The sequence below is a fragment of the Heterodontus francisci genome, chromosome 3 (assembly GCF_036365525.1).
Source record: "Heterodontus francisci isolate sHetFra1 chromosome 3, sHetFra1.hap1, whole genome shotgun sequence".
In the NCBI taxonomy this organism is placed as follows: Eukaryota; Metazoa; Chordata; class Chondrichthyes; order Heterodontiformes; family Heterodontidae; genus Heterodontus; species Heterodontus francisci.
The window spans coordinates 86,220,008-86,241,217 of NC_090373.1; the positions used below are offsets into that span (position 1 = coordinate 86,220,008).

Below are 21,210 nucleotides of genomic sequence, written 5' to 3' on the forward strand. Positions count from 1 at the left end.
CATACAAATTAGGAGCAGGAGTAGGCCATTCAGCCCCTCAGGCCTGCTCCGCCGTTTGATAAGGTTATGGCTGATCTGATTGCGGCCTCAATTCTACTTTCCTGTCTAAGCCCTATGACCTTTGACTCTCTTGTCAATCAAGAAATTATCTAGCTCAGCCTTAAAAATATTCAATGACCTTGCCTCCACTGCTCAATGGGGAAGAGAATGCCACAGACTAATAACCCTCTGAAAGAAAAGATATCTTCTCATCTCTGTCTTATATGGGAGACCCCTTATTATTAAATTCTGTTGCTTAATTCTAGTCTCTCCCATAAGGCGAAACATCCTCTCAGCATCCACCCTGTCAAGTCCCCTCAGGATATTATGTTTCAGTAAGATCACCTCTCATTCTTCTAAACTCCAATGGATACAGGCCCAACCTGTCCAATCTTTCATCATCCTAGGAATCACTCGAGTGAACCGTCTCTGAACTGCATCTAATGCAATTGTATCCTTCCTTAAGTAAGGACACCAAAACTATACACAGTATTTTGGATGTGGTCTCAACAATTCCCTGTACAGCTGTAGCAAAACTTCTCTACTTTTATATTCTATTCCCCTTGCAATAAATTATAACATTCCATTTGCCTTCCCAATCATCTGCTGTACCTGCATACTAACATTTTGTGGTTCATATACCAGGACACTCAGATCTCTCTGTTTGGAGACTTCTACAGTCTCTTGCCATTTAAATAATGTACTGCTTTTCTATTCTTCCTGCCAAAGTGGACAAGTTCACATTTTCCCACGTCATATTCCATCTGTCATAGTTTTGCCCACTCACTTAACCTATCTCTCTATCTTTTGTAGACTTCTTATGTCCTCTTCTCAACTTACTCTCTGACCTATCTTAGTGTCATCATCAAATTTAGCAACCATACATTTTGTCCCTTCATCCAAGTCATTGATGTAGATTGTAAATAGTTGAGACCCCAGCACTGATCCCTGTGGCACTCTGCTACAGCTTGCCAACCTGAAAATGACCCATTATCCCTACTCTGCTTCCTGTTAGCTAACCATTCCTCTATCCATGCTAACATATTACACCCTATGCCATGAGCTCTTCTTTTGTGTAGTGACCTTTGATGTGGCACCTTGTCAAATGCCTTTTGGATATCCAAGTATATCACATCTACAGGTTTTCCTTTAACCATGTTGTTTGTAACTTCCTCAAAGAACTCTAATAAATGAGTCAAACATGATTTCCCATTCATAAAACCATGCTGATGCAGCCTGATCGCTTTAAGATTTTCTAAGTGTCCTGCTATAAGCTCCTTAATAATAAATTCCAGCATTTCCCCTATGTCAGATGTTAAGCTAACTGGCCTGCAGTTTCCTGCTTTCTGTCTCACTCCTTTCTTGAATACAGGAATTACATTTGCTATTTTCCAGTCTGTTGGGAACTTTCCAGAATCTAGGGAATTTTTGGAAAATTACAACCAATGGAGCTACTTCTTTTAAGACCCTAGGATGCAGGTCATCAGGTCCTGGGGACTTGTCGGCCTTTAGTTCTAATAATTCTCTCAGTGCCCTTTCCCTGGTAATTGTAATTGTTTTAAATTCCTCCCTCCCTTTCACCTCTTGATTTACAAGTATTTCTGGGATGTTACTTGTGTATTCTACAGTAAAGACAGGCACAAAATATCTGTTCAACACTTCTGCCATTTCCTTATTTCCCATTATTATGGAGAGAGAAAGTAAGTTGGTTTCAGGTCAATGACCTTTCAGAACTGTAGAAAGTTAGAAATGTAACAGATTTTTAAAAAGTACAGAGGCTGGGAAAGGCAGGAAGGAAGGAAAGAACAAAAGGGAAAGTCTGTGTAAGGGCAGAAGGCAAGAGAGATTAATTGACGAAAGGAATGGTGCAAGGCAAAAGGAGATGGTAATGGAACAAGTAAAGAAACAAAAGATGGCTCTAGAGGAGATGTAAATGGCAATAGCAGAGTCAAAAAAAATGGGAGTGGTGGTTATGATCTGAAATTGTTGAACTCAATGTTGAGTCCAAAACAAAAGGCAGCATGGTGCCTAATCAAAAGATGAGATGCTGCTCCTTGAACTTCCATTGTGATCCATTAGAGCACTGCAGGAGGCCAAGGATACAGAGGTCAGAGTGGGAGTGGGGCAGAGAATTAAAATGACAGGCGTCTGGAAGCTCAGTCTATTTTCCTGCAGACTCCGGATCATAAAAAGGGTGGCGCAGTGGTTAGCACCGCAGCCTCACAGCTCCAGCGACCCGGGTTCAATTCTGGGTACTGCCTGTGTGGAGTTTGCAAGTTCTCCCTGTGTCTGCGTGGGATTTCTCCGGGTGCTCCCACAAGCCAAAAGATTTGCAGGTTGGTAGGTAAATTGGCCATTATAAATTGCCCCTAGAATGGGTAGGTGGTAGGGAAATTTAGAGACAGGTAGGGATGTGGTAGGAATATGGGATTAGTGTAGGATTAGTATATATGGGTGGTTGATGGTCGGCACAGACTCGGTGGGCCGAAGGGCATGTTTCAGTGCTGTATCTCTAAACTAAACTAAACTAAAGTAGTGCTGTGATCAGTTCCTAAAAAATATTTGCTTTGTAGAATGATTGCTATTTTTGTGCCAAATATGCTAATGTGTTTCTGCCCATGTCTGGGGAAAAAAACAAATAGGACGTGACCATTTGACTTTTTATTGTTGTACGCTCAGTCCTTTTACAGAACTCAGGGCAGCATTACTAGAAGTTAACTGACAAATCTAGATAAGTGGTGGCAATTGATTGATATAGATGAGCTTTTATTTCAGCGATGCAACAACTATTTTATTGATTTTCTTTTGGTGTGGGTTTCTTTATTTTTAAAATTTGACCTGCATTAGAATATCAGATTTAATGGTGAGTATGTTTGTTACTTGCTTTCAATTTCACTTCAATTCAAATAAAGAAAGATGGATTCTGTGCAGAGAACAAGTCAATTTCTTGGGAATTGGACAATGTGGTAGGTTAGCACACTGCTCTTTCATTTTTGTAACCCGAGTTCAAATGCAGCAAAAAGGATCAGATGCAAGGCTTTATACTATCAGCCATACATATCCTCAAACCTTTAAGAGGGAGTGTAAATCTGCCCAAAGTTTGGTACCAGTTGCTGATCCTGGTAAAGGAGGCCACAGGGATGGTGTGATAAGTGAAAAGATTCAGTGATATGGAAGGGCTGCCCATTTGTTTTCTACATTACAACAGTACCCCATTGACTGTAAAGCCTTGCAGATACTCTGAAATTGTGAAAGACGCTTTATAAATGCAAGTTCGTTCGTTCTTTAGGTTGGATCTAAAACATGTTATTGAAGCTGAGTAGTGGAAGCTTTACTTTGTGTCTGGTGTTCTTTCCTGACCCAAGATTGCTTTATGCTGACTGTGTCAAATGGGAGTACTGAGATCCCTCACCTGGTGAATGCAAAATTAAAAGTATGGACAAAATCAGTGTTTATCTGTTGGCTTTACATATGAGTTGGTCTTTTGTTCTCTGACTTGTACATTCTTTATAATGTAATATTTCTGTTTGCCCTTAATATGATCGGTCTGATTTTGCAGCTTTCTTCCCTTCCCGTGATTTTGGTGAATACATGCTAAATTTTCAACATTGATCCTAGCACTAGGATCCAGCATAAATCATTACATTGTGCTAGTTCCTTCACTCCAAGAATGATTATTTTAGGGGTCTGTGCTTCTATCGCCCATCATATGCTGCGTATACCAGAAATTGATAGTATGTCTTCAGAACATACTTTCTATTATACTTTAACTGACATTAATTACAAAACAAAGGCTATGCTTAATGTAATTCTCTTTTGTGTTTTAGCGGGTAGAACACAAAAATAGATTTACAATGGAATTTCTTGCTTCATTGATTTATTTTATCTTGTTTATTCAGAGTGTCTTCTGCTTTAGTGTCTTTAAGCACAAGTGACTCCAAGCGAAGCAGGTATTAGATGGCTTGCTGCAGCACCTGAATATGTCCTGAATATCTAAGCTAATTGTTGGTATTAAGTACAAAACTGCATTTATATTGTTTCAAGAGTTGATCTGGGTATTCTGTTACAGCCGAGAGCAAAGCTATGCAGAAGAAAAGGAAGATGAATAATACTGACAGTTATGATGAATCTGCTAGGAAAGAAAGAAAACTTACAGGTACAAAATTTGCATGTGCAAGAAGTTAGAAATATCTGGGCGACATGACGTGTATAGTTGTTAACATTAGTTTTTGGCATATTTTTCTGAGGTGGCTGTAGCGTGTCTTCCTTGTTGTGAATTAATCTTACTTTGCCCTAGGATTTAAAAACAAAGTTGTTCTGTGTACTTCTGGAACCCCTCCAGATACACATTTCTTAAGCTAGGGCTCATGGTCTTTACCACCTAATGTGCAATTAAGAATTCAAATTTAAATTAGCCCCATTTCATATTTAACACTAGGATCTGGCATAAATCATTACATTGTGCTACAGTTCCTTCACTCCAAGAATGATTATTTTAGGGGTTTGTGTTTCTGTCGGCCATCGCATGCTGCATATACCAGAAATTGACAGCTTTCATTTTATTTTTCACGGTTGCTATATTAAGAAGTATAACTTGTTTTAAGAATAGCATTATTTCATGGAGCCAAGCCACAAATTAAAGGTCAAATGTTCTAAAGATGCCTTTTGGAAAATAAATATATGTTATGACCAAGGCAGGAGGAGTGCACTGTCTTTCTTTAGTTCCACTTCGCCACAAGTCACAACATATATTTAAATGTTTACCCAGTTATAGATACAGCCAATTAAATACTCTATTTTTATTTCAGAATAAATTTCGCCAGCCAGGTTTCTTTAATAAACAACAAAATTATTTATTCTAAAACAAGATTTATTTATTAAAGATGCAAAGCGTTAACACACAGATTGAAATATGAAAGTTCCCTTTTAGATTAGCCCAACACACACACAGGTTAAAAAAAAAAGTTTTCTCTGCAGAGATCTCCTTACAAAAAAGACAAAAAAAATACTTTGGCCAAATACTTGTTAATTCCTGAAGGAAAAGGAGAAATATGGAATGATGTCAGTTATCCCTTTATTCTGGTGTCCCAAATACGCATAGACGGCTGTCACTGGTATCTTTTTGGAGCAGTTCTCTTCAGGCGCCTTCGAGGAATAGTCTAGCAGGCTTTCCAGGAGAAGTGCAGCATGAGGGGCTTCAGCTATCACACTGGATTCACAGAGTTTCTCAGAGGTGGAGAAAGGATGAACTGGTGTCTTCTCTCTTAGTAGGCTGACCCCCCCCCCCCCCCCCCCACCAACTGACTCAAAACAATATCCAAAAAAACCCAACTTTTGACCACCATAAATCTTGACATGTCACTTCTCTGTAAATAACTCCCCTAGTCACCAAGACTCTTGCTGTTTATTTAGCCTAAGGCATGTGACATCCAGTAAGGGTTTGTTTTTAAACAAAGTTCTCCAAGTCCTTCCAGTGACCTTTTTTTTTTTTAAAAAAAAGCCAAGTCCAGCATCTATGGAATCTCTTCAGTCCCAAATGAATCCATCGCTACAATCTTCAAACAGGAGTACTGAAAAAAATGGAAGCACTTTCATAACAATATCCCTGAACAGGCACAAGTGATATAATCTTTAAAACTTGTGGCTCTATTGAGATGAACTCTCAATGGTACAGTGGCAACTTCAGCATTAGTGGCAGAACCTGTAGGAATAGTTGGACTGCTTGGCAACCCAAAAATTGTTTTCATTTGAATAGTTGAATTTGTGTCCAAAACATTCTGCTGTATGCACCTGAACCATGCAGAATACAAATCTAGCCCAGTATTCCTTCAGCAATTATACGCAGGCTGTTTATCAATGTTTGTTTTTTTTACCAAGTAATCTGGCCTATTTCAGCAACTGTCATTTTATATTAATTGGGTAATAATAATGTTTACATTATTTTTGTATAAAGTATGTTATTTAATGTTATGAAATATGAATAGTAACTTGTCAAGTTGTGTATAGTCAGCTATTACTAGAACTGGGAACTCTGATATACTGGGTTAGCACACAGTCCTTTATTCTCTGGAAGCTGGGGTTCAACCAAATCCAGACAAGAGACAACAGTATCCACTTTTTATGGTTGTAACTCCCTCATGTAAAATAAATTTGGCGAGACTGAACCCAGTTTTGAATGGATACGACAACAAAATTTGGGACCAAGTTTAACGCAACATAAGAATTATCCTAAATTTGTATTAATTGCCTTGAGAGGCCATGCAGGTGACTGGTGTAACAAGTTGAAGATGTCTCACTGATGCAGGTAGGGCCATGCTCTTCTGATATTGGAGCCAAAGCATATTAAAAAGTCAGACTGGAGGGAGCATTATTCTGCACATAGGAATCTGTACAAAAAGGGTAAGCTTGTTGAAGAGGAGGACATCAGTGTAATTCTACAATTTTGGGTATGGAAAAGGGAGACACCACCTTTACCAAAATGAAATTGGGGTGACACAAGTTCTTGGTAAACCCATCATTGCTTGGAAATGTTTATTGGTGGAACTGACAGTTTCCATTGTGGACATAAGAATTTGGAATGCAAAAATGTTGGCACAAGCATGAGGAAGAAAATAATGACAACAAAATATTTGGAAATAGGAAGTACGCGTAGGCCTAAAATTAGTATATGTGACTTCAGAATGGAGACTGAATCATGTCTCTGTGCCCTGATCCAATTATCTCTGGTGCTCAAACCACGTTTAACCTGAACCTTAAACTTGGTCCCAGATTTTGTGGTTAGCGGTGAAGGAACAGCATTCGTGGTTCACTACACAGAGAGCTGCCTACAGTCTTTGTGGGGTTTTGAGTGTAGACTTGCTGTTCTGTGGCATCTGATCCAGCGTGGTGCCCTCAATGGGGGATCTGTGGCATGTGAGAGCAATAATAATGCTCCCTGCAGGCAAACAACAGCAAGGCTTGCCAACCAATCAGATTGAAGAATCCTCACTGAGTTGTGCAGAGTCTAAACCAGGAATTTTAAATTAAATTCAAATCATGGACAGAGAGTTAAATAAAGATTGGGAAAGAAAAATGGGATTGAGAGAGATAAGGGAAAGAAAGTTTAAAAAAAAATTTAATCTCCACCACTGATTAAATTCTGAAGGATTGAGACTCCACACTTGTAAAATTAAATTTTCAGGGCCAGAGAGGTGGTTTGGCAGTAATTATGATTGATCATGCCGTTAAAAATTCACTTACACCTGAATGCACAAGCCCCAAATTTTTCTGGTATGTTTGTTAGGTAACTAGTGGTACCACAACTTCATGCCCTCACATTGATTTCAGTGCTGAGTCTATCAGCGAGGTACTGTGGAGGACCAGGGTAACTCTGACTGTAATGACCAGATTTCCCTGTTTAACTGCACATGTGTGTATTCCAGAAGTTGCAGTCCAATTTACTATATAACACTGTGAGCGCTATTAACCTCACTGTTATTCTCATTGCAAAAACCAGGTCATTTTGTTAACTCTAGTATTTAGTGCCAGATGAGATTGACTGTTATATGAATAAAAGGGCAGTCTGACTTCTTGTCGTGCTGCAGTGATACTCCAATACAGTTCCAGTACTACCTATATGTCAAATAATAGCATATATAGCATCTGTGTATAGTAAATAAAGTGCATCTTTTTTGTGGCGATGTTCGTTTGGAATATTGAGCCTGGATATGTATTACTGTTTCAGTGTGTTTTTTTATTTTCAGTAACAAATAAACATGCTAAAAAAAGAAAATCCTTTAAAGTCCATGCAAAAGCACAGAGTCCAAAATCTAGAAATCGCTCTCGGTATGTGAGAAAGGATCCCCCTTCGTATCCAGCAGGTATGAGGTAAATGCTACTGTGTTGAAAGTAACTTGTCATTACAGAGCTTCACTTTTTTCCAGTAATTCTGCTAAGGTGTATATTTCAGATAGGGATGTTTATGGACATATACATCAGTTAAAAGATTTCATTACTAATCTGTGCTAGTTGTACTATGAGACATCGTAACGAGCAACATACTTGGCCTGTAGTTATTGTAGGAAGTATCTTTTCTAGCGATGGACTACTTCACATTGACTTAACAGGCTTATTCAATTCATTTTATCTTTAATAAGCTCAACTGTAGATGATGCATTTATGAACTCCTTTTTTTCCTGATTATTCTGACTGATGTAGTCGATTGAACTATAGAAATCTAGTGCACAGAAGGAGTTAGTCCACAGTGCCTGCAACGCTCTACACCAATGCAATCCAAAATTCATCCCGCTGTTCCACTGTTTCCCCGCAGCTCTGTATCTTCAAATATTTATCCAATTCTCCGTTGATAGATGCATTAGTCTGTGCCGCAACTGCTCCCTGTGGCAAAGTATCCGCACTCTCAATGTCTCTGTAAAGATATTTCTCCTAAGTGCTCTCTCTAACCATTTTAATTTGATGACCCCTTTTTACTGACTCCCTAGCCATTCTATCAAAATCCTTCATTATTTAAAAAATAGTTATTTACTGTCCACCTTCTTAGCTCCAGTGGAAATTGTCCTAGTATTTCAAATTTCTCCTCATGGTTATAAATTACCATCCCTGTCATGACCCTGGCAAATCTATGCTGTGGGTGCTCTTTGGATTTTATGCAGAGGCAGCTTGTTGACCTCAGCTAGAATTACGTAGATGTGCAGTGTGCGAATGAGAATGAGTGTCACTGTGGACAGCTGCTCAAGCCTGGGTGAGTAGGTTGTAGCCAAGCAGTGAGGCTGAGCTCCATGGTGTGGTTAGTAGCATTCCATGTAAAGGGATACCAGCGTGAGAGGGAGAGAGAAAGAGATGAAAGTTTACGATGTGCATATCAGGAATGAGCTAAATGAGAGGATTATTCATTTCCTCTCCTCCCATCTGTTTACTGGTTCCCCGCTTGCTCTTTTCTTTGATCTTACTTTTTTCTTATAATGAGAGATAGATGAAAAAGCAAATAAAATGCATTGCATATGTGTATAAGGCCTGTTGCCATGGTAGCACACTGGATTGGTAGCGCATGTATAGCTGTGCCTTGCCTGTTTAAAAATGTCCCCAGCCGTCATTGCTTTAATGTCTTTTCTGTAACTGGGTTCCCAAAACAGCACAGAATACCCTAAATATGATCCAACCAATGTGGTGTTCAACTTTATTAGTTTACGTCTTTATTCTAGTACTAAAGGTGTCCAAAACCGGGCACAGTATTCTTTGGACTAACTAATTATTTCTATAGGTTTGGCATTACCTCTTTTTTTTCTTTTTTGCTCTCCTTTGCTATTTATAAAACCTAGGATCCCTGTTACAAATTTGTGGGTCTACACTTGATAGCTTTTCATGTACAGTGTCACCAGTTATTTCCATAAGCAGACATGGCATCCCCTATGAACTGCAGCATGTATTTACTGGCTCCCACCCACCCACCCAAACCCTTTTGGATTCTGTAATCTTGCACACGCTGCCATGTGCATTTCTTTGACATTTTGGAAGGTGGACAGACAACTGCTCTAATGAGATGAAGCTGATTGTAAACCACCAAATGTGTTTATTTTACATGGAATGTATAAATGAACAAAATATAGTTTTCCAGTGAGGTACATCTATTTCCTACCCCCTTCCATGTCATTGAAAATAATAGTCTTGCCACTAATGCCATACATAGACTAGCTGACTATTGGGCTTGACTATCTTTGGTACAGACCCCAGCTAATCTGGCCTTACTCACTTCAGCACACAGCAGGGGAACTTTTCTGTGTCTCTGCCTGCCTCAGTCTGTCCAGAGCGAGAGAGTCTGTCCTCTGGCCCCTCAATTCTGCAACAGAGATTGGTCAACTGAGCTGCCAATCAAAGTTATTGCCTTGAATGACTATTGAGCTAATGAATCTGACAGAATGGGTTTTCTCTCCATATACCTAATGTGAGGGTGCTAATTGTTCTGGAATGTGGTCAGTTTACTTTCAATATCTCAAAGCCAATATAACATGTACAATTGCAAAGTTTGATGACTCTTCTGTCCAAGGTCGCATCCGAACACCTCATCAAAATTCTAAATGACTTGCATCTCTGCGAGTTGATACTTTTGTAAGATGAACTTGACATTCTATCAATAAAATAACATAAACTAAACCAAAATTCCCCCCAGGCCATATTGGTAAAACTTCCAAGATGTTACAATCCTTTTTTTGGCAACTTGATCAACATGTGCACCTATTTTTTTTTCAAAACTGTGTACCTGGGCTTTTAAACCTCTTATCTCAACAATGACAACAACTTGTATTTTTATAGCGCCTTTAACATTGTAAAACTGTCATAGCTTTCTTGGACAGTACCCCCCCCCCCCCCCCCCACCCAAATCCATGACCATTAACTCCTAATTCCTCCAACAAGGGCAGCAGCCACATGGGAAAATCATCACCTCCAAGTTCCCTTCAAAAACACACCCCATCCTTATTTGGAAAGACATTGCTGTTCCTTCATTGCTGGGTCAAAATCCTGGAAGAACTGACCAAACAGCACTGTGGAAATACCTTCACCACACTGACTCTAGCAGTTCAAGAAGGTGGCTCACCACCACCACCTCATGGGCGATTCGGGATGGACCATGTCTCAGGAACAAATAAAATAAAAAGGTCTAGGCACTTCACAGGAGTGTGATGAAACAAAATTTGACACCGAGCCATTTGAGGTATTGGGGCAGTTGACCAAATGCTTGGCAGGTTTTAAGGAGCATCTTAGATGAGGAAAGAGAGGCAGAGTGCTTAGGGCATTTGTAACTTAAGGTACGGCTGCCATTGAGGGAGCAATTAAAATTGGGGGTGCGCAAGAGGCCAGAAGTGAAGGGACACGAAGATCTCGGAAGGTTATAGGGCTGGAGATGGTTACAGAGACAGGGAGGGATGAGACCATGAAAGGATTTGAAAACAAGGATGTGAATGTTAAAATGAAGATATTGCTTAACCGAGACCCAATGTCATTAAGCAAGCACAGGGTGATGGGTGAACAGGACTTCGTGCAAATTACAAACATACATACGAATTAGGAGCAGAAGAAGGCCATTCGGCCCTTGGAGACTGCTCCACCATTCAATAAGATAATGGCTGATCTGTGTCTCGAATTCCACACTCTTATCTACCCCCGATAACCTTTGATTCCCTTGCCTAACAAGAATCTATCTACCTCCGCCTTAAAAATATTCAATGACCCTGCCTCCACCACCTTCTGAGGCAAAGGGTTCCAAAGCTGCACAACCCTCAGAGAAAAAATTTCTCCGCATCTCTGTCCTAAAAGGGAGACCCCTAATTTTAAAACCGTGCCCCCTAGTTCTGGACTCACCCACAAGAGGAAACATCCTCTCCACGTCCACCTTGTCAAGACCGTTCAGGATCTTATATACTTCAATCAAGTCTCCCCTCACTCTTCTAATCTCTAGTGAAAACAAGCCCAGTCAGCCCAACCTTTCCTCATAAGACAACCTGCTCATTCCAGGTATCAATCTAGTAAACCTCTTCTGAACCGCCTCCAATGCATTTACGTCTTTCCTTAAATAAGGAGACCAAAACTGCACACAGTTTTCGAGATGTGGTCTCGCCAGTGCCCTGTATAACTGAAGCATAATATCCTTACTTTTATTTTCAATTCCTCTCGTAATAAGGGATAGCATTCCATTAGCCTTCTTTATGACTTGCTGTACCTGCATGCTAACTTTTTGTAACTCATGCACTAGAGCGCCTAGATCCCTCTGCACCTCGGAATTCTGCAGTCGTTCTCCGTTTAAGTCATATGCTTTTTATATTCTTCCTGCCAGAGTGAACAATTACATATTTTCCCACAATATACTCCATATGCCAGATTTTTGCCCACTCACTCAACTATCTGTATTGGTCTGCAACCTCCTCTTCACAACATACTTTCCTACCTATCTTTGTGTCATCTGCAAATTTAGCTACCAAGCCATCGCTCCCCTCATCTAAGTCATTGATATAAATTGTAAAAAGTTGAGGCTCCAGCACAGACCCCTGTGACACTCCACTCGTCACATCCTGCCAATCAGAAAAGGACTCATTTATGCACTGTCTGCCAGCCAATCTTATATCCATGCTAATATGTTACCCCCTACACCATGAGCTCCTACTTTGCACAATAACTTTTTATGTGGCACCTTGTCAAATGCCTTCTGGAACTCCAAGTACAGTTTGTCAACGGGCTCCCCTTTATCCACAGCGCATGTTACTCCTTCAAAGAACTTCTATAAATTGGTTAAACATGATTTCCCTTTCACAAAACCATGCTGACTGTTCCCGATTACCTTGAGTTTTTCTAAGTGCCCAGCTATAGCCTCCTTAACGATCAATTCTAACACCTTCCCCACAACAGACATCAAGCTAACTGGCCTATAGTTACCTGTTTTCTGTCTTTTTCTCCGCCACCCCTCCCCCACCCCACCTTCTTGAATAGAGGGAGCGAGGGACCCCAACCTGCCAAGAATGAGGCATATTAATTTTGTCATATGAACATTGATTTTAAACTGTTGCTGGAGTGAAGAAAGGACTTGCTAATAAATCACCAAACACTTGGCTAGAAAAACATTTGCATACTAACAGACAGTACTTGGAGATACAAAGGTTTATTCCCTAGTCTACATAGCTCAAAATGGGCTTTGATCATCAAACATTGAAGGTGAGGAAGCTCACATTCCAGGATGACTGCTAAGATGGCAGATTCCACAAACAGAATTGGGAAAACCAGCTAGTCACATGACTAACCTGCTGGGCAACCTGGGGTTTTTTGAATTGTGCCACAAAGAGGCAGAAGGCTGTTTTGAGCTGGAGCAAGGAGGCCCCTCGCTCGCTCCCTCCCTCCCTCCCTCCCTCCCTCCTCTCTCTCTCCCAAGCCATTGGACCCACGGATGACACGTTAGCCTCGAGAGAAAAGACTCCGACCTCGAAACAAGTTGAAGCATGCACTGGGCCCCAACGAATTGCAAGTCTGACCAGCAACCAAAGAATTCACAACAAACTCAAAAGACAGTAAAATAGAAACCCATCTATTGCCTCAAACTTTTTCCCTTTATATTTTTCTGTCTCTCTCTGCGTGTGTGTTTATCACATGTGCAACATGGTGGCATCGCATATTCGTAGTCGGTAACCAGATTAGAATTTAAGATTTAATAAACTTCTACCTTTCTTGTTTAAAATGTAAGAAAACTCTGTCTGAATTGATTTCTTTGCCTTACAATTGGAAAGCGGTGAACAAGGATTCACTGAGGGGGAGCTAAAACACAGTGTTTTTAAAATTAAACCATGTTACGGTTAAACCAGGCAAAGGCTGAGAGGGAACCCCTAGACCCCTCTCACCTGGTCGTAACAGAGGTTATATTTGCTACTTTCCAGTCTGATGGAACCTTTCCAGAATCCAGCGAATTTTGAAAAATTAACACCAACGCATCTACTACCTCATTAGCCACCTCTTTTAACACCATAGGATGAAGCCCATCAGGACCCGGGGATTTGTCAGTTCGCAGCCCCATTAGTTTGGTCAGTACTGTTTCCCTGGTGATTGTAATTTCACCAAGTTCCTCTCTTCCTTCCACTTCCTGATTTACAGCTATTACAGGAGTGTTTTATTGTATCCTTTGTATTTTGAATTAGGACATGGGCAGCAGAGTTTTGGATGACCTCAAGTTTTCAGAGGCTAGAAAATGTGAGGCAGGCCAAGAGTGTGTTGGAATTGTCAAATCTAGCGATACCAGAGGCATGGAGGTGGGTTTCAGCAACCGATAAGCTGAGGCAGAAACAAGAGTCCGGTGCTGTTTTGGAAGTGGAAATAGGTGGTCTTAGATATGGCACAGATATGTCCCAGAAAGTTCTTCTCGACACCAAGGTTGCGAACCTTCAGGTTCAGTCTCAGACAATGGCCAGGGAGAAGATTGGAGTCAGTGGCTAGGATACAGAGTTTTAGTGGGTACCAAAGGCAATGGTTTCAGTCTTTCCAATATTTAGTTGGAGGGAATTTTTGCTCATCCAGTACTCTGTTAGAAAAGCAAATTGACAATTTAGAGACAGCAGAGGAGTCAAAAGAGGCGGTGGGGAGGTAGAGCTGGATTCATCAGTGTACATGTATAAACTGTTATGTTTTCGGCGATGTTGTCAAGGGCAGTATGTGGATGAGAAATAGGATGGAACCAAGGATAGATCCTTGGGGGACACCAAAAGTAACAGGAGTGCAGGAGCGGGATGGGAAGCCACAGCAGGTGATTCACTGACTACAACTGGATATCTAAGAATGGAACCAGGTGAGTGCAGTTCCACCCAGTTGGACGATGGTGATGATGTGTTGGGGGAAAGAATGGTCTAGTCAGCTGTGTCAAAGGATGCTGACAGATTGAGAAGGGCGAGGAGGGATAGCTTACCTTTTTAAAAGTCACCATAACACACAAAAGGCTGGTTAACAAAGTTGAGGCTCATGGAATAGGAGGGTCAGTGTCCAATTGGATAAAAAAAATTGGCTTAAGGACAGAAAACAGCAAGTCGTAGTAAATGGTTGTTTTTCAGACTGGAGCATGGTAAATAATGGTGTTCCCCAAGGATCAGTGCTGAGACCACTGCTTTTTTTTTTCTATGTATATATAAATGATTTGGATCTTGGAATACACAGTAGAATCATAAAATTTGCCGATGACATCAAACATGGAGGTGTGGCAAACAGCAAGAATGATATGAGCCACCTACAACCTGACATAGATAGGCTGGCAGAGGGGTGGCAGATGGAATTTAATGTTGATCAGTGTCAGGTGATGTGTTTTGGCAGAAGGAATACGGTGAGGCAATATCTACTTAATGGCACAGTTTTAAAGAGTGTGCAAGTACAGAGGGACCTGGGGGTGCATGTGCATTGATCTTTGAAGGTGTTAGGACATATTGAGAGTAGATATTAAAGCATATGTGATCTTGAGCTTCATAAACATAGGCATTGAGTACAAAAGCAGGGAAGTTGTACTGAACCTTTATAAAGCTCTTGTTAGGCCCCAACTCGAGTATTGTGTCCAGTTCTGGTCAACACACTTTAAGAAGGATGTGAGGGTCCTTGAGAGGAGATTTATCAGAATGGTTCAGGGATGGGGGATTTCAGTTACAAGGTTAGGTTGGAAAAACTGGTGGTGGTCTCCTTAGAAGAAAGGAGATTGAGGGGTGATTTAATAGAAGTGTACAAAATTATGACAGGCTTAGATAAGTTAAACAAGGAAAAACTGTTCTCATTAACTAATGGTACAAGGACTAAGGGACACAGATTGAAGGTTTTGGGCAAGATGCAGGGGGAATATAAGGAGGAACTTTTTGTACAAAAGATGCAGGGGGAATATGAGAAAGTGCTTTTTTACACAGCTGGTGGTAATGACCTGGAACACTCTGCCCACAACGCTGGTGGAAGTGGAGAGAATCAATGACTTCAAAAGGAAATTGGATGGGTGCTTGAAGGAAATAGACTTGCAGGGCTATGCAGATCAAGTGGGGGAGTGGGACTGACTGGATGGCTCCATGGAGAGTCGGCGTGGAGTCGTTGGGCTGAATGGCCTCCTCCTATGCTGTAAATGATGCTATGACTCGAGGATGTCATTTATGACTTTGAAAGCTACAACACAGGCATCTACCCGTCAATGTGGAAAACTGCCCAGGTTTGTTCTGTTTGCAAACAGCAGGTAAATCCAATCTGGCTAATTACCGCCCCATCAGTCTGCTCTCGATCATCAGCAAAATGATGGAAGGTGTTGTCAACAGTGCTATCAAGTGGCACTTACTCAGCAACAACCTGCACACAGTTTAGGTTCCACCAGGGCCACTCAGCTCCTGCCCTCATTATAGTTCTTTTGTCCATGCTTGGTCCAAGGCAGAATTCCAGAGGTGAGGTGAGAGTGACTGCTCTTGACATCAAGGTAGCATTTGACCGAGTGTGGCATCAAGGAGCCCTGGCAAAATTGAAGTTAATGGGAATCGGGTGGGCGGTGGGGGGGTGGTGGTGGTTCTCTCCACTGGTTAGAGTCATACCTAACATAAAGGATAATAGTTATAGTTGTTGGGGGCTAATCATCTAAGCCCCAGGACATCACTGCAGGAGTTCCTCGGGGTAGTGTCCTAGGCCCAACTCTCTTCAATTGCTTCATCTATGACATCCAATGTAAGGTAAGAGGTGGGGATCTTCGCTGATTGCGCATTGTTTGGTGCCATTCACAACTCCTCAGATACTGAAGAAGTCCATGTCCACATGCAGCAAGACAACATTTAGGCTTGAGCTGATAAGTGGTAAGTAACATTCGTGCCACACATGCCAGGCTCCAACAAGACAGAATCTGGCCATCTCATTTTGACATTCAACAGCATTTCTTATCTTTGGCCTCCTTGTCTCGAGAGACAATGGGTAAGCGCCTGGAGGTGGTCAGTGGTTTGTGGAGCAGTGCCTGGAGTGGCTATAAAGGCCAATACTAGAGTGACAGACTCTTCCACAGGTGCTGCAGAAAAAATTGGTTGTCGGGGCTGCTACACAGTTGGCTCTCCCCTTGCGCTTCTGTCTTTTAAAATTGAGCCGGACTTATAACCTGTAACTGCTGCCTTCCGTGTTGTTTCAGTCGCTGTGAGGCGACTATGGAGTGACCTCTCCATGGCGCATGCCTGGGCGAATGTATGGAGGTTGTGAGTTGCCCAAGCGTCAAAACCCCCCTCTCGGCCTTTCTGGTGGGGTCCAAAGGAGTGCAGAGCACGACGTTTGGCACCGGTATGGCTGCAGGAACTGCCGAAAGCATGCCAAAGGTGACACATGACCGCCTACGGGGTTCCGCTCCGGATTTTCTGTTGGGGTTTACTCCCTTAGCCTTGGACCCGAGACGCCCACAAGGTAGTGGGGTTGTAAGGGCCCCTGCTCAGGGATAGGTGGATGCCGGTGGGAGGAGGGGGTGCGAGGGGGAGGGGTGGAGGGAAGAGCTGGGAAGGGATTGCGAGGGGGGTGGGGGAAGAGGGTGCGGGGGTGGTGAGCTGGGAGGGGGGAGCTGGGAAGGGGAAGCGGGGGGGGAGGGGGAAGGAGGTGCAGGTAATAAAACATTTCATCAGTTCCCACCATCGACGCCGGGAAAGTTCATCCGCATCCTCTGGGAGGTGAGCGACAGCCTTGGGTGCCAGTACCAGCAGGAATTCGCCGACATTGTGCTGCAGATGCACTACGAGCCGCACATCTCCCGCGGGCGCTTTGAAGTTCCACGAGATAAACACACACACAAACAGATACACAGGGGAAGAAAGAATTGCGGGGGGTGGGGGGGTGCTGAAGTAGAGTTGGCAATAAATGGAATTCAGTTACTCTCTTTTGTCTTTAATGTAATGTCCTTGATTGAAGTTAAGGTCTTGGAGTTCTCGCTGGGGCCCAGTGCACACTTTTAAGCTTGCTTCTCTGGTACCAGAAGGCCGAAGAGAGATTTCAATTGCCGCCTTGGTGGTCGCTTGTAAAGTTCTGTAGTCTTGAGGCTTACACTGCCGTCGTGGATACCCTGGGACTTTGCTGGAGAGAGAAAGAGAGGTGCTTTCTTCTTGGAGTTCCGTTGCAGTCTTACCTTTCTGTTTGACACAATTCAAACAATCCCCAGTCTGGCCAGCAGGTGGGTCATGTGACCATCTTTTTTTTTGGTTTTGGGAGGGTTGTTGATTTCAAAACTTTCCAGACACTATCAGTGGGGTGTGGAGCTCTGGCTCTTACACAGACAAAGAATGTTGATTATCATGATTGCCCCTTGGTTAAAATCAGTATAAACCAGGAGATAGGGCCATCTTCTATATTCTACGGCTCAACAATGAGCACATCCAACTACTCAGTGCAATGCTCATGAGAAGTGCAGCGATAAAAATATAGAACCAAACTGAAGAGTTAAAAAAACGGGAAAATTTTAAAGAGACTGGTTCATGTGCTGTCAACAAAATGGAAGACACGACACATGACCCTCAGCATCTCTTGCCCTCAAATCCCCATGCGTATCTACTAAGACTGAAAACCAATTAAGCCCCTTCTGCATGGAAATGAAACAGATAATCACACCTGGATGTGAGCGATACTCTCAAACAACTGCATTTGCTGGCAATGCAACCACTAGGTGGCACTGCACAGGCACATGCGCAAATGTAGCCTGTGGCACTAAATGTCGCAGACAGACGTTTCAGGCAGCTGCCAGGACTAAAGATGGTGCTGCTCAAATAATCAGACAAAGGCAAAGTAAACACATGGCAGAACACAATGGCTGGAGAGAGCGAGTGAGCAGGCGGGGGGGTGGGCAAGGCGCAGACGAGCGTGGGGACGGCAACAGAGCAAGCAGGCGGGTGGGGTGAGAGCAAGAGCACGGGCTGGCGGGGGGTGGGGGGGGGGGGCGGGGAAGAGAGGAGGAGAGTGGCACCTGCACCACCAATGTCTTCAGGCTCTCTCCCCGCTTCCCCATGTCGCGTGAGGATGTCATCTGGGCATGCGCCAGCCAGACCTGGCAGTCCAGAAAGCAGTGCACGAGTAGAGAGCAGGAGCCCATTTGTGCATGTGCACAACTTGCCGCAGTCTGATGACGTCAGCAGCCGGCTGCACTGTCAAGAATCACTTTGTGCTCTAACGCAGTAAGACAAGACTTTCGCACAATTCTCATCTCTGGATACAATGGAGTGTGAACTACCCTCATCATTTCAGAATGGGGCGATCATCAAGGCCATTATACAGCCCAGTGAAACCTGAGGTCACATAGGCGAAGCCAACTCTTGTAAAAATTAATCTTAAAACAGAACTGAACCAAGAGCTCAGCACGGTCTTCAACCCAAAGTGAACCGCCAGGAGACTGCAACAGCTCAATGAGTACCAGACCACCAGCAAACAGGCCTGAGGCTTTAAAAAAAAACAGCATTACCATTGCTGAATACCCACCATCAACATCCTGGGGGGGTTACCACTGACCGGAAACTGAACTGGACTAGCTACAAGAGCAGGTCAGAGGCTAGGAATCCTGCCGGGAGTAACTCACCTCCTGACTCCCCAAAGCCTGTCCACCATCTAAAAAACTCAAGTGAGGAGCGGGATAAAATAACCCCCCGTTTCCTGGATGAGTGCAGCTCCAACAACACTCAAGAAGCTTGTCACCATCCAAGACAAACTGCCCATTTTATTGGCACCCCATTCAGTAACTTAAACAGTCATTCCCTTCATCACCGACACGCAGTGACAGCTGTGTGTAACATCAAAAAGATGCACTGCAGCAATTTACCACGGCTCCTTCGACAGCACCTTCCAAACCACTGAGAAGCACAAGGTCAGCCAAAATGTGGGAACACCACCACCTGCAAGTTCCCCTCCAAGTCACTCAGCATCCTGACTTGGAACTATATCACTGTTCCTTTACTGTTGCTGGTTCAAAGTCCTGGAACTCCCTCCCTAACAGCCCTGTGGGTATATCTACTCTGGGTGGACTGCAGCGGTTCAAGAAGGCGGCTCACCACCACTGATTCGAGGGCAATAAATGCTGGCCTAGCCAGCGATGCCCGCATCCCAAGAACAAATAGAAAAAAAAATGTTGGTACCATGGCAGGGGCAGAAGTTTGATTCAAACGTGACGTTCTGGGAAAGATGGGCATGGATTTGGACAACGACAACACGTTCAAGGTCTTTGGAGAGGAAAAGGTGGTTGGAAATGGGGCGGTAGTTTGCAAGGAGAGAGGGATCAAGGATTTTTTGAGGAGGAGGATGATGGCGGCAAATTTGAAGGTGAGAGGGACAGTGCCTGAGGAGAGAACCATTAACAATATCAGTTAACATGGGAGCCAGGTGGGTGGTCAGCAGTTTGGGGGGGGAATAGGTTTGAGGGAGCAGGAGCTGGGTCTCCTGGACAAGATGAGTTTGGAGTGGGCATGAGGGGAGATAGATGAGAAACTAGAGAAAGATACAAGTTCAAGGCTAGGGCGGGGAGAATCTCACAGGAAGTTCGGCTGTGCGAGCTAGAGGAAGGGAGGGAAGCGGCAGATGTAGCTGAATGGATGGTCTCAATTTTGTGGTAAAGAAGTCCATGAACTCCTTGCACTTGTTGGAAGTGAGGTTGGAGGAGATGAGTTTAAGAAGATGGTTTGCACTAGAGGAAAGAAGCCTGGTGTCATTGTTCCATTTCAGGATGATCCTGGAATAGTAAGTTTTAGCAAACAAGAGCAGGACCCGATAGTGCTTTATGTGGTCTGGCCAAATCTGGCGGTGAATGGCTAAAACAGTTGTTTGCCTTAACCATTTGAGTCTGCGTCCCTTGAACATAAGGGAGCAGAGATGATGGCTGTACTGGGAGAATGGCCAGGTTGAGAGAGAGAGTAATGGTTTTAATGGGGACAAGGACATCAAAGGTGGAGGTGTGGTTGAGCAGATCAGTAGCTGCTGAAATGTTGTGATGAATGGAGGGCCAAAGGCTAGACAGATGATATTTTGAAAGGATATTTGTAAGTGAATTGGGAGAGAGCATTTTCCAGGGAAGACATAGGAAATAGGGTTGAGAGGGGGAAGTAGGGATGTGGGTGGAGAGATACAAGTAATCAGATGACCATATCCGTGATTGATACCATGGAAGTTGTGAGGCCACATCAGATGGCCAGGTCGTGGTGGCAAAATAAGGTAGGGAAGTTTATATGTAGTAAAAGATTAAGGGAGGACACGAAGGCAGTGAACGCAGGAGAGAGATACAATCACCAAGGATGAGAAGTCGCTCAGTACGGAGGCTGAGGGAGGAAAGCAGTGAAGACATCTCAGTGAGAAAGTTTTTATCATATTTGGATGGTGGTAAAGAATGAGGATTTTAAGTGAGAAGTGAGATGCACAAAGGAGGAGAAAGTGTCAGAGGAGTAGGGGGACTGACCAAAGTGAGATTTGGTGATGAGAGCCACACCACCACTGCAACGGACTGGACAGGGCAATTTTAAAGTTACCATTGAGTGTAAATATCCTCGACTAATTCTTCCACCAAAATATATTGCCTCACGTTTCTCCACATTAAATTTCATCTGACATTCATCTAACAAAAACAGAAAATACTGGAAATATTCAGTGGGCCAGACAGCATCATTTGAGAGAAAAACAGTGTTAACACTTCAAGTCTGTGACCTTTCATCA

The 21,210-nt window shown here is 43.0% G+C and overlaps 1 protein-coding gene across 1 annotated transcript in view; it reads left to right on the plus strand.

Moving 5' to 3' along the window:
- znf512 (zinc finger protein 512) overlaps nucleotides 1-21,210 on the plus strand; it is a 75,469-nt gene that overhangs the window by 26,578 nt on the left and 27,681 nt on the right. Inside the window, exons 7-8 of the mRNA XM_068024083.1 lie at nucleotides 4,109-4,195; nucleotides 7,782-7,898. Of these exons, the coding sequence (XP_067880184.1) occupies nucleotides 4,109-4,195; nucleotides 7,782-7,898 (204 nt within the window). The remainder of the gene's footprint in view (nucleotides 1-4,108; nucleotides 4,196-7,781; nucleotides 7,899-21,210) is intronic.